Raw genomic sequence first — 12,500 nt, forward strand, 5'->3', positions numbered from 1 at the left:
GCGCTACTTTTTTCTTGGCCAAGTGAAGCCTCCGCTCGGCACGCCCTGATCTTCATGTGTTCAGCAACTGTGGGGTCATCAGATGTATTGTCATTCTCTTCTTCTTGAGATCTGGGATCTGCCTGGGAACAATCGGATTGTGCTGATTCCTCATCTTTGGTCTCTAAATATGCACTGGCAGCCACATCTTCTTCTTTGTTTACTGCCATAACGTCTTGAGCAACGGGTTCTGCCGCCCCTGTCAACTCTGGTATGGCCATGGCTTCGTCTGTAACTCCCTTTGGCCCTGTCATCTCTGGTACGGCCATGGCCTCGTCATCAACTTCCTCGGCCCCTGTCATCTCTCGTATGGCAGATTCCAGCTCTTCCTCTGTCGTCAGCACGTCTGCAACTTCTTTAGGCAGAAAGGTTTTCTGCAGACCCAATCTCGGTTTTTCCCCAAACAACACCTCGTATAGAGTTTTGTTCTGCAGAATTTTGTGTGGGGATGAATTCTTTTGTAGCTGGACAAAGCGGAGCCCTTCAGACCAGTTACTGGTGCCGTTGTCGATGGTCCACGCTATCAACATTTGCTCACATCTGCGTTCGATCGCTCTACTGAACCCTGGCTCTGGGGATGTCGAGCCCGCCCATGTACAATGCGAATGTTTTGCCACATGTTTTTGAGTTCGTCAACCACTGAAGCAACAAATTCTCGACCATTGTCGCTTTGGAGGATACACGGAGCGCCAATCATTGTGAAAATGTCAATTAAGTTGTTTGCAACTTCTGCCGCTTTTTTCACAAACCGTCCACCCTGTGTGTGGCTCGTGTTCTTTTCTGTTATACTGTCATTGACACTGTTAGTGAGAGAGAGAGAGAGAGAGTGAGAGAGATCGACCACACACACACAACACACACACACCACACACACACACACACACACACACACACACACACACACACGCACACTTAACTTGCTATTGCCGATTTCGCGTAATGGGCAAAAAGCCGATTCCGCGTAATCGGCTGCTGAATTCGCGAAATAGGCAAGTTTTAGAGGCCTTCACGCGATTTCGGCAAAACGCTGCCGATTTCACGAGTTGGGCAGCATTTTGCCGATTACGCGAAATGGGCAAAAATGTTGTTGATCATCGTGATTTTGTAAAGTCAATCGGTAAAGAAGAGGAGTATAGAGAACAGAGAAATAAAGTTAATTCAATGAAACGATTAAAAAAAAGAAAGTATTTTCAAGACCTTGCTTCTTCAAACCAAAATTCAAAGAACATTTGGATAGCAATAAATGAACTTACAAATAAAACGACTGCACCTACTTCAAGTTGCCTAAAGGACATATCACCTGATGATTTAAACACACATTTTTCCAAAATAGCTGAAAAGGTTATTATAAACGATAAAACAACCTTAAATAAATTGGAAGTTTTGGAAGACTTCTCTAAATCAAAACAAATTTCATCTCAGTTAAATATTCCTCCGCTTACGGTACCTGAAGTATTTCACGCACTCACTCATTTAAAGCAAACGGGTACCCGGGGAATAGACGGGCTTGATGGAAGGATTCTAAAGTTATCAGCCCCTGTAAATTCTGACACCCTCACTTACATTTATAATCTCTGTTTAGAACAAACATATTTTCCAATAGCCCTCAAGCAGGCTAAAATCATTCCTCTGTTTAAATCTGGCGAAAAGAAAGAACCCTCAAATTATAGGCCGATTTCTATACTGTCAGTATTATCAAAACCACTGGAACGACATATAAACAAACACCTATTATCGCACTTTGACCACAATCAATTATTTCACCCTAACCAGTCTGGATTTAGAGCTCATCACTCCTGTCACACTGCCTTAGTCTCTCTTGTTGATCAGTGGTTGGAAAAGATCAACGATAATGAATTTTGTGGAGCTGTTTTTTTGTAGATTTTGCCAAAGCTTTTGATGTAATTGACCACAAGTTGTTACTGAGGAAACTCACATTGTATGGACTCAGGATTGATTCTGTTGAACTTATAACTTCTTTTCTTCTAAGCTTCATATTGATTGATTGATTCTTAGTGACAGGCAACAGGCTGTATACGCAAACGCCTCAGCATCAAGTATGCAGGAGGTACGATATGGCGTACCACAAGGGTCAGTTTTAGGAGCTCTCCTCTTCTCTATATACATAAATGACCTTCCCCTTCACATTGAGAATTTATGTGAACTTTTTGCAGATGACACAACCATACATTCTAGTAACACCAATTTAAGTCGTTTATCAGAAACACTGCAAGAAAGTTTAAACCAGTTGAGTGAATGGACTGAGCTAAATCACATGTCCCTTAACCCCCCAAAAACAAAAAGCATGATAATAACAACTAGGCAAAAACGCCAGAACATAACCTCAATATTTCACGATCTAACGGTTAATGATAAACTTGTTGAAAAAGTCGACCATCATAAAGTTTTGGGAGTGACCATTGATAACAACCTGTCTTGGTCACACCACATCGAACAACTGTCTAAACAAGTGTCCAAGAAGGTTTATCTATTATCTAGAATCAAGCACTTTCGGAATTTGGAAGCCAGGAAATTATTTTTTAATGCTCATAATATTATTCAGTCTGTTATTGACTACGCGTCTACCTTGTGGGACTCGGCAAGTGAAAATTCATTCAAACCACTAATTAGATTACATAAACGAGCGCTTAAAGTAGTCTTATTAAAGAAAACAACCCTATCTGAGTTAGACTACATGAACTTAGGCATTCTTCCTCTGAAGGCAAGGCTAAGTTATAATAAAGGTACCCTCATGCATAAAATTATTCATGGATGTGTACCTCAAACCATATTTTCCAAATTCACGTTAAAAACTTCACGCCAATTGATGAGACGGAACATGCCTCTGCCTAGGATTGACCTATTCAAATCTAGTTTAGTCTATTCAGGTAGCAGTCTCTGGAACACTCTTCCGACAATCCTACGGCAAACTAGCAGCACAAACGTTTTTAAGACCAGATATACGTCTTATCTTTTTTTTTCTTTTTATATTTAGTCAAGTTTTGACTAAATATTTTAACATCGAGGGGGGATCGAAACGAGGGTCGTGGTGTATGTGCGTGTGTGCGTGTGTGTGTGTGTAGAGCGATTCAGACTAAACTACTGGACCGATCTTTATGAAATTTGACATGAGAGTTCCTGGGTATGAAATCCCCGAACGTTGTTTTCATTTTTTTGATAAATGTCTTTGATGACGTCATATCCGGCTTTTCGTGAAAGTTGAGGCGGCACTGTCACGCCCTCATTTTTCAACCAAATTGGTTGAAATGTTGGTCAAGTAATCTTCGACGAAGCCCGGACTTCGGTATTGCATTTCAGCTTGGTGGCTTAAAAATTAATTAATGACTTTGGTCATTAAAAATCTGAAAATTGTAAAAAAAAATTAAAAATTTATAAAACGATCCAAATTTACGTTTATCTTATTCTCCATCATTTGCTGATTCATTCCAAAAACATATAAATATGTTATATTCGGATTAAAAACAAGCTCTGAAAATTAAATATATAAAAATTATTATCAAAATTAAATTGTCCAAATCAATTTAAAAACACTTTCATCTTATTTCTTGTCGGTTCCTGATTCCAAAAACATATAGATATGATATGTTTGGATTAAAAACACGCTCAGAAAGTTAAAACAAAGAGAGGTACAGAAAAGCGTGCTATCCTTCTTAGCGCAACTACTACCCCGCTCTTCTTGTCAATTTCACTGCCTTTGCCATGAGCGGTGGACTGACGATGCTACGAGTATACGGTCTTGCTGAAAAATGGCATTGCGTTCAGTTTCATTCTGTGAGTTCGACAGCTACTTGACTAAATATTGTATTTTCGCCTTACGCGACTTGTTATAATCATGTAGCAGAAGTTTTCTTTACTTGCTTATTCTTTAGCAATTTTAGACTAGTCCCTCTTTAGGGCGAGGGCCAGATGTAAAAAAGCAGATCACTGCTTACTTTATTACCCTCGTTAAATAAAGAATTGTTCTTGTTCTTGTTCTTGTTCTCTCTCTCTCTCTCTCTCTCTCTCTCTCTCTCTCTCTCTCTCTCTCTCTCTCTCTCTCTCTCTCTCTCTCTCTCTCTCTCTCTCTCTCTCTCTCTCTTTAATAACAATGTTTATTATGTTTACTACAGAACTGAGATTGCAGTCTGACTGTGTTGGTGCAAACACGGCACTCTGCAGGTCTGAAACAACGTGTGATAATTCCAAGTGCAGTAAGTTTCTAACACATACATTGCAGACCGATGTCTTAATGATGACTGTATTATACACTGCTACTGCTAATATATGTATATATACACTCTTCAAAAAAAGTTAAGGATCACTTTTTTACAAGCACGCCACACAAAACAGACGAGACCGAATTCTTTCATTTGTTTAAAATTATATAATTGAACAACCAAGGAGTAATGACTAACAAAGCAAAGATCGAACGTGGCAGCGACAATTTAGCTAGAGTGTGTCAAACGTGACAACCCTCGAAAATGGAATTCACAACAATGTGAATAAGTGTCAATAACGCGTGTGCCCTCCATTGTGTGCCAGGCATTCAACACGTCGTTGGCGCATGGAGTGGACCAGGTTGCATATGAATGCTCTGGGAACTCAATTCCACTCCTGCTGGAGCCATTGCAGCAGTTGACCCAGATTGGCAGGAGGAGGGTGATGTTGCTGTACCCGACGACAAAGCTCGTCCCACATGTGCTCAATGGGGTTCAGGTCCGGGCTGTTGGCTGGCCACAGCATCCTGTTGACCCTGGCCTGCTGGATGAAGGTGTTTACAGCTGCAGAGCGATGGGGAGGTGCGTTGTCATCCTGAAGAATCGCACAAGGGCCGATCGCTTGGAGGGCTGGAACGACCAGGGGTTGCAGGATCTCATTCTGGTAGCGGACACCGTTCAAGTTGCCCACTACATGGTACAGAGGTGTCCTTAGACGTGTGCTGATCCCTCCCCAGACCATCACAGAGCCTCCGCCAAAACGCTGTCGGCCCAGAACAGCGCCTTCTGCGAAGTGCTCTCCGCGATGCCTCCACACTCGGATGCGACCATCAGCAGGTTCCAAGCAAAAGCTGAACTCATCTGTAAACAACACCTGAGCCCACTGCTGACGTTGCCACCTCACATGTTGAGTTCACCAGGCTCGACGAGCTGCTCGGTGATTAGCAGTCAGGGTTGTTCCTCGGACTGGACGCCTTGCACGCAAGCCAAAGTTGTGTAAGCGGTTTCGGATCGTCTGACCACTAACAACAGTGTTGGTGGGAGCTTGTAGGCGTTGCCTAATGTTGTTTGCCGTAGCCATTCTTTGTTGCATGGCCTGCCTCTGATTCAAGCGATCCTCTCTTTGTGTGGTGACTCTGGGCCGACCAGAACGTTGTCGCTCTTGCACTCTTCCAGTTGCGCGGAATCTCTGTTTTAGTCTGATGATGACAGAGGGAGCCACTGCAAGCCTCTGGGCCACTTGCCTGGCAGCAACACCGTATTGTAGCCATCCTATTGCCCTTCCTCTATCCAAATCGCTCAGTTTTCTTCGTGGGGGCATGTTGCTACTGTGCATAATTGTGTCAGCGTGTCAACCTTCAAACACAAGCTGGTGAGCGATGTTCATAGCCAGGACCCTGTTGTAGCACGTGCATCACAACATTTTGCCCTGGCATGCGTTCCGCAAATTTCATGGGGCTATAAAAAACACCCTTTTTCTTCCAAAATGCAGAAGCTTTTCAGAAGTCCCACAAAGTGAAATAACTCTGCCTGCCAAACAAAATTCTAGGTCAAGACTTATTGTTCATTTGTTAATTCAAACACATTCATCTTTTAATTATTATGTCGATGTTTAATTTGTTGGCAATTTTGTATATAATTAGATCCGTTTTTTCAACCGATCCTTAACTTTTTTTGAAAAGTGTACTCTCCAAAAAAAGAATCTTGGCACAGGAAACATTGGTTTTTTTCAAACATGTTAGAGGAAAACAACAAAATTCCGTTTGAAGTTTGCCAGTTACATTGGTGCTAACCAATAAACCACAAAAAGAACATCAGTATTAATTATTGGTATTAAAAACAACATGTACCGAAATGTTCTATGCTCCCCTAAAAATGAACGACCCCCAAGCTACTGAGTGGCGTCCCCTGATGTCAAACGACTCAAAGTGACACGTTCGTTCCCTCATTCGCAAACAAATAAAGTTGGCATGTTATTTCTCGCAATGTACCTGCATTCATCTGGGAGGTTGGTGCTATGATTACATGATAAGAATGTTTTGAAGCCTTCGCGTGTTCTGTTGACATCGTAGTTGTCTTGAAATATGCAAAAACCGTTCATTTCAGTCCTGAACTGATGGTGTCGTCTGTTACATATATACGAGTAGGACAGTCTATTGAATCAGTCGACTTCCAAATGCTGCTTTGTCCAGCTCGAAATATCTCAGAAAAAAACCTTCTGCTTTTAGTCGCGGGAAATTTTAGGGTCAAGCATCATTGTTTGGTAATGTGGAGACGATAACCTACATGCCACTAACACAGCGGCTGAGAAGAATCTTCGCAAGTCGAAAGAAGAGGCTTAGATTCACTGTGGCACATGCGCATGAAATCTGTAAAAAAACACAAAAACACTTCTGCTTTTAGTCGTGGGAAATTTAGGGTCAAGCATCATTTTGTAATGTTGAGAAGATAAGCTACATGTCACTAACAAGGAGGATGAGAATAATCTTCTCAAATCAAAAGAAGGGGCACAGCCTCGCTTTGGAAAAGGGCGGAAGAATACGCTCTCTGGAAAAGTCAGCGCACTCCAAGAGTGCGCCAACAGTTTTAAGCGCATTGCCATTAGCCAATCAACTGTTTCACATCAGTCATGTGACACCAGTACTTACTGACAATTATTATCATTATTATTATGTCTACGAAAATACGTTGAGCAGGCGAAGGTTTTCGCTCCAAACTTCAAACGCGGATGGGAATTTGTGAAAGAAAAATCTGGAAAAGTAGGGGCCCCCAGCATTTTTCTAAAATCTAGTTTAAAATCTGTGCAATCTGGCGCACTCTGGGAGCATGTTTCAGGAACTTTACACAGCAAAAAAAATGACCAAATTTGAGAAATGTTTTGTATTGCCAGTAACCAACGATCATTTTAATCCTTTAACAGAATTAATATTATTTGAACAACTTGCTCTTTGTTTAAAAAAACCCCATTACCTCGGAGATGTGTAGCTTGTCTCGGAGATGTGTAGCTTGTCTCGGAAATGTGTAGCTTGTCTCGGAAATGTGTAGCTTGTCTCGGAAATGTGTAGCTTGTCTCGGAGATGTGTAGCTTGTCTCGGAGATGTGTAGCTTGTCTCGGAAATGTGTAGCTTGTCTCGGAAATGTGTAGCTTGTCTCGGAGATGTGTAGCTTGTCTCGGAGATGTGTAGCTTGTCTCGGAAATGTGTAGCTTGTCTCGGAGATGTGTAGCTTGTCTCGGAGATGTGTAGCTTGTCTCGGAGATGTGTAGCTTGTCTCGGAGATGTGTAGCTTGTCTCGGAGATGTGTAGCTTGTCTCGGAGATGTGTAGCTTGTCTCGGAAATGTGTAGCTTGTCTCGGAGATGTGTAGCTTGTCTCGGAAATCCTCGGATCCGAGGAGAATGCCATGCCTGACGGTGTGCTGCTTCTGTTTTTGTGTATATAAACAACGAATTATAGCAACACATGTCGCACGCTATGAAAAGCATTAACATGCAATTAATTTTGGTTTAACTTTATATGCTGGAAAAGGAAATTATGTCAGCTGTTCATATTATTTGTCCGATTGACGGTACTTTGTATAGGCATCCCGTGACAGCTTGACAAACAAGGTCACCCCTAAAATCGACATGACAAAACCCATAGCCCCGTTTTTGAAATCTGCAAAAAAATCTGCGACCTTTTTTGAGGGGGTCCTCCACTGAAAGAGCCATAATTATATGCTTAACTTCTCAATGAATTACTTTTGAAATTTCAGAAGTTATGACCAATAGGCTTACCAAAATCTGTTGAATTTTGTGAATGTGTATACTAAGTGTGTCGTGTTACGTAACTTTTCCGAAAGAACTAAATGAATATTAGGCTTTATTCAGGGTTTTAGGTTAACACAATCGTGACTTTGCATGCTAAGCCAAAAATGGTTGAAGCAATAAGTGCCAAAGTTTCAGGCAGATCCAAGTGCTGGTTTCGATTTGATGGAGATGGGAACGCGCAAGAACAAATATGGATCATCGTCGATGGTACTGTGTACACTAGCTGTTGAGATTTACAGTCCTTGGCCTGTGCTTCCTTCGCTGCGGGTCACAAAAGCGCATCACACCGAGAACACTGCTCCGGGTAAAATTAAGCACAGCCAAGTAAGCACAGGCCCAAGGCTACATCTCCACGACTCATATACACAGTAAGCACAGGCCCAAGGCTACATCTCCACGACTCATATACACGGTAAGCACAGGCCCAAGGCTACATCTCCACGACTCATATACACGGTAAGCACAGGCCCAAGGCTACATCTCCACGACTCATAGACACGGTAAGCACAGGCCCAAGGCTACATCTCCACGACTCATATACACGGTAAGCACAGGCCCAAGGCTACATCTCCACGACTCATATACACGGTAAGCACAGGCCCAAGGCTACATCTCCACGACTCATATACACAGTAAGCACAGGCCCAAGGCTACATCTCCACGACTCATATACACACTATGGTGATCGATCATTGTTCATGCGCGTTCCCATCTCAAGCAAATGCAGATGGCCTCGGAAACAGTTGACGCCTACCGCCTTTGACAAAAGGCTACATAAAGACTAGAGAAGTAAGGTGCATAAAACAGAAAATTGAATGGCGATTTGACTTTTTAGTGATCTATACAGCTATACATCTGTGTTTCAGAATATGTCTTGGGAAATAACTGCGCCAACACGTCACAATGTATTTCAACTGGAGTGTGTGACGCCAAAGACTCCACGTGTAGTGAGTACCAGTCACCCCTTCCTGCACTAAAAAAAAGAGAGAGAGAGAGAGAGAGAGAGAGAGAGAGAGAGAGAGAGAGAGAGAGAGAGAGAGAGAGAGAGAGAGAATACGAACATTTAAGTGCTATAGGCCATCGGCCCCTTGCAATGGGGATATTACACATCACGCGCAACGAAGGTGCGGTACAAACAAGTCGTGTAAGGCGAAATTACTACATTTAGTCAAGCTGTGGAACTCACACAATGAATCTGTACACACTGCATTTTTTTCGCAATGACCGTAGTCCGCCGCTTGTGCAAAACGGAGTGAAACTGACGAGCCTGTTTTGCGCGGTAGTGGTTTCGCTGTGCTGCATAGCACGCTTTTCTGTACCTCTCTTCGTGTTAACCTTCTGAGCGTGTTTTTAATCCAAACATGTCATATCTATATATGTTTTTGGAATCTGGAACCGACAAGGAATAAGATGAAATGTTTTTAAATCGATTTCGGACATTTAATTTTGATCATAATTTCTATATTTTTAATTTTCAGAGCTTGTTTTTAATCCAAATATAACATATTTATATGTTTTTGGAATCAGGAAATGATGTAGAATAAGATGAACGTAAATTTGGATCGTTTTATATAAAGTGTGTTTTACAATTTTTTGATTTTTATTGACCAAAGTCATTAAATATTTTTTAAGCCACCAAGCTGAAATGGTTGATTGAAATGTCAAATCAGCACCGCCCTGATATGGCCCTTCGTGGTCGGCTGGGCGTTAAGCAAACAAACAACAAGTGACACTTGCAAGGGAAGAACAACAACTACAAAAATGTCAGAAGAAGAAAGAGAAAGAGGAAGAGGCATGAATAATGACACGGATATAATCGTTAAGGTCGACGACCAATATATAAATAGCGTAACAGAAATAAAAAGAAAGAAAGAGTGAAAGAAAGAAGATAAGAAATAAAAATAGTAAGGAAGGAAGAAAGCATGAAAGAAAGATATGAAGATGAAGAGACAACAAAAAAGAAGGAAAGAGTGAAAGGGAGAGAGAGAGAAAGAAAAACGGACAGACAAAAAGAAAAAAAGAAAGAAAAATAACGCATAAAATATAATAAAATAATAACAAAACAAAATTTTTCTTTTTAAACGAGAAATGTTTGTTTGTCAAAAAAAAAAAAAAAAAAAAAAGAGAAGAGAAGAGAGAGAAGAGAAAAAGAAGAAACAAGTCGCGTAAGGCGAAAATACAACATTTAGTCAAGTAGCTGTCGAACTCACAAAATGAAATTGAACGCAATACAACGCAGCAAGACCGTATACTCGTAGCATCGTCAGTCCACCGCGCACAGCAAAGGCAGTGAAATTGACAAGAAGAGCGGGGTAGTACTTGCGCTGAGAAGGATAGCACGCTTTTCTGTACCTCTCTTCGTTTTAACTTTCTGAGCGTGTTTTTAATCCAAACATATCATATCTATATGTTTTTAGAATCAGGAATCAACAAGGAATAAGATGAAAGTGTCTTTAAATTGATTTCGAAAATTTAATTTTGATCCAAATTGTTATATATTTAATTTTCAGAGCTTGTTTTTAATCCAAATATAACATATTTATATGTTTTTGGAATCAGAAAATGATGGAAAATAAGATGAACGTAAATTTGAATCGTTTTATAAAAAAAAGGTTTTTTTTAACAATTTTCAGATTTTTAATGACCAAAGTCATTAATTAATTTTTAAGCCACCAAGCTGAAATGCAATACCGAAGTCCGGGATTCGTCGAAGATTACTTGACCAAAATTTCAACCAATTTGGTTGAAAAATGAGAGCGTGACAGTGCCTTCTCAACTTTCACGAAAAGCCGGATATGACGTCATCAAAGACATTTATCAAAAAACCGAAATTTTTTTCGGGGATATCAATCCCAGGAACTCTCATGTCAAATTTCATAAAGATCGGTCCAGTCGTTTGGTCTGAATCGCTCTACACACACGCACGCACGCACGCACGCACGCACGCACGCACACATACACCACGACCCTCGTTTTGATTCCCCCTCTATGTTAAAACATTTAGTCAAAACTTGACTAAATGTACAAAGAAAAAGAAAAGAGAAAAAAGAAGAAAAAAAAAAGAAAAAAGAAAAAAGAGAGAGAAAATTTAAACAAGTCGCATAAGGCGATAATACAATATTTAGTCAAGTAGCTGTCGAACTCACAGAATGAAACTGAACGCAATGACATTTTTCAGCAAGACCGTATACTCGTAGCATCGTCAGTCCACCGCTCATGGCAAAGGCAGTGAAATTGACAAGAAGAGCGGGGTAGTAGTTGCGCTAAAGAAGGATAGCACGCTTTTCTGTACCTCTCTTTGTTTTAACTTTCTGAGCGTGTTTTTAATCCAAACATATCATATCTATATGTTTTTGGAATCGGGAACCGACAAGGAATAAGATGAAAGTGTTTTTAAATTGATTTGGACAATTTAATTTTGATAATAATTTATATATATTTAATTTTCAGAGCTTGTTTTTAATCCGAATATAACATATTTATATGTTTTTTTAGAATCAGCAAATGATGGAGAATAAGATAAACGTAAATTTGGATCGTTTTATAAATTTTTATGTTTTTTTTACAATTTTCAGATTTTTAATGACCAAAGTCATTAATTAATTTTTAAGCCACCAAGCTGAAATGCAATACCGAACCCCGGCCTTCGTCGAAGATTACTTGACCAAAATTTCAACCAATTTGGTTGAAAAATGAGGGCGTGACAGTGCCGCCTCAACTTTCACGAAAAGCCGGATATGACGTCATCAAAGACATTTATCAAAAAAATGAAAACAACGTTCGGGGATTTCATACCCAGGAACTCTCATGTCAAATTTCATAAAGATCGGTCCAGTAGTTTAGTCTGAATCGCTCTACACACACACACACACACACACACACACACACACACACACACACACGCACATACACCACGACCCTCGTTTCGATTCCCCCTCGATGTTAAAATATTTAGTCAAAACTTGACTAAATATAAAAAAGCAGTTACTGTAAAGTCATTCAAAGTCACGTGATAAAAATCACAAATGGTTTAGTTGAGCAGACCACAAAGTGCAGAGCTAAAATCTGTGTATAAATATGTGTGAAAATCAAGTCCATTTGTCCACAGGGAATAAGAATAAGAATACTTTATTATCTCATAGAGAAATTCAGGGGTGGTACATAACAATAATACAAACAAGACATTGATTTTACATAAAACATATAGCACTATAATAAGAATAAGAATACTTTATTATCTCATAGAGAAATTCAGGGGTGGTACATAACAATAATACAAACAAGACATTGATTTTACATAAAACATATAGCACTATAATAAGAATAAGAATAAGAATACTTTATTATCTCATAGAGAAATTCAGGGGTGGTACATAACAATAATACAAACAAGACATTGATTTTACATAAAACATATAGCACTATATAACATGGACA

General features: G+C 40.1%; 1 protein-coding gene across 2 annotated transcripts in view; it reads left to right on the forward strand.

Moving 5' to 3' along the window:
• LOC138949514 (uncharacterized) overlaps positions 1 to 12,500 on the forward strand; it is a 725,664-nt gene that overhangs the window by 497,842 nt on the left and 215,322 nt on the right. For both annotated transcript variants that reach the window (XM_070321340.1, XM_070321341.1), the window contains exons 21-22: positions 4,170 to 4,250; positions 8,930 to 9,010. In XM_070321340.1, the coding sequence (XP_070177441.1) occupies positions 4,170 to 4,250; positions 8,930 to 9,010 (162 nt within the window). The remainder of the gene's footprint in view (positions 1 to 4,169; positions 4,251 to 8,929; positions 9,011 to 12,500) is intronic.

This window comes from Littorina saxatilis, linkage group LG15 (genome assembly GCF_037325665.1).
Source record: "Littorina saxatilis isolate snail1 linkage group LG15, US_GU_Lsax_2.0, whole genome shotgun sequence".
NCBI lineage: Eukaryota > Metazoa > Mollusca > Gastropoda > Littorinimorpha > Littorinidae > Littorina > Littorina saxatilis.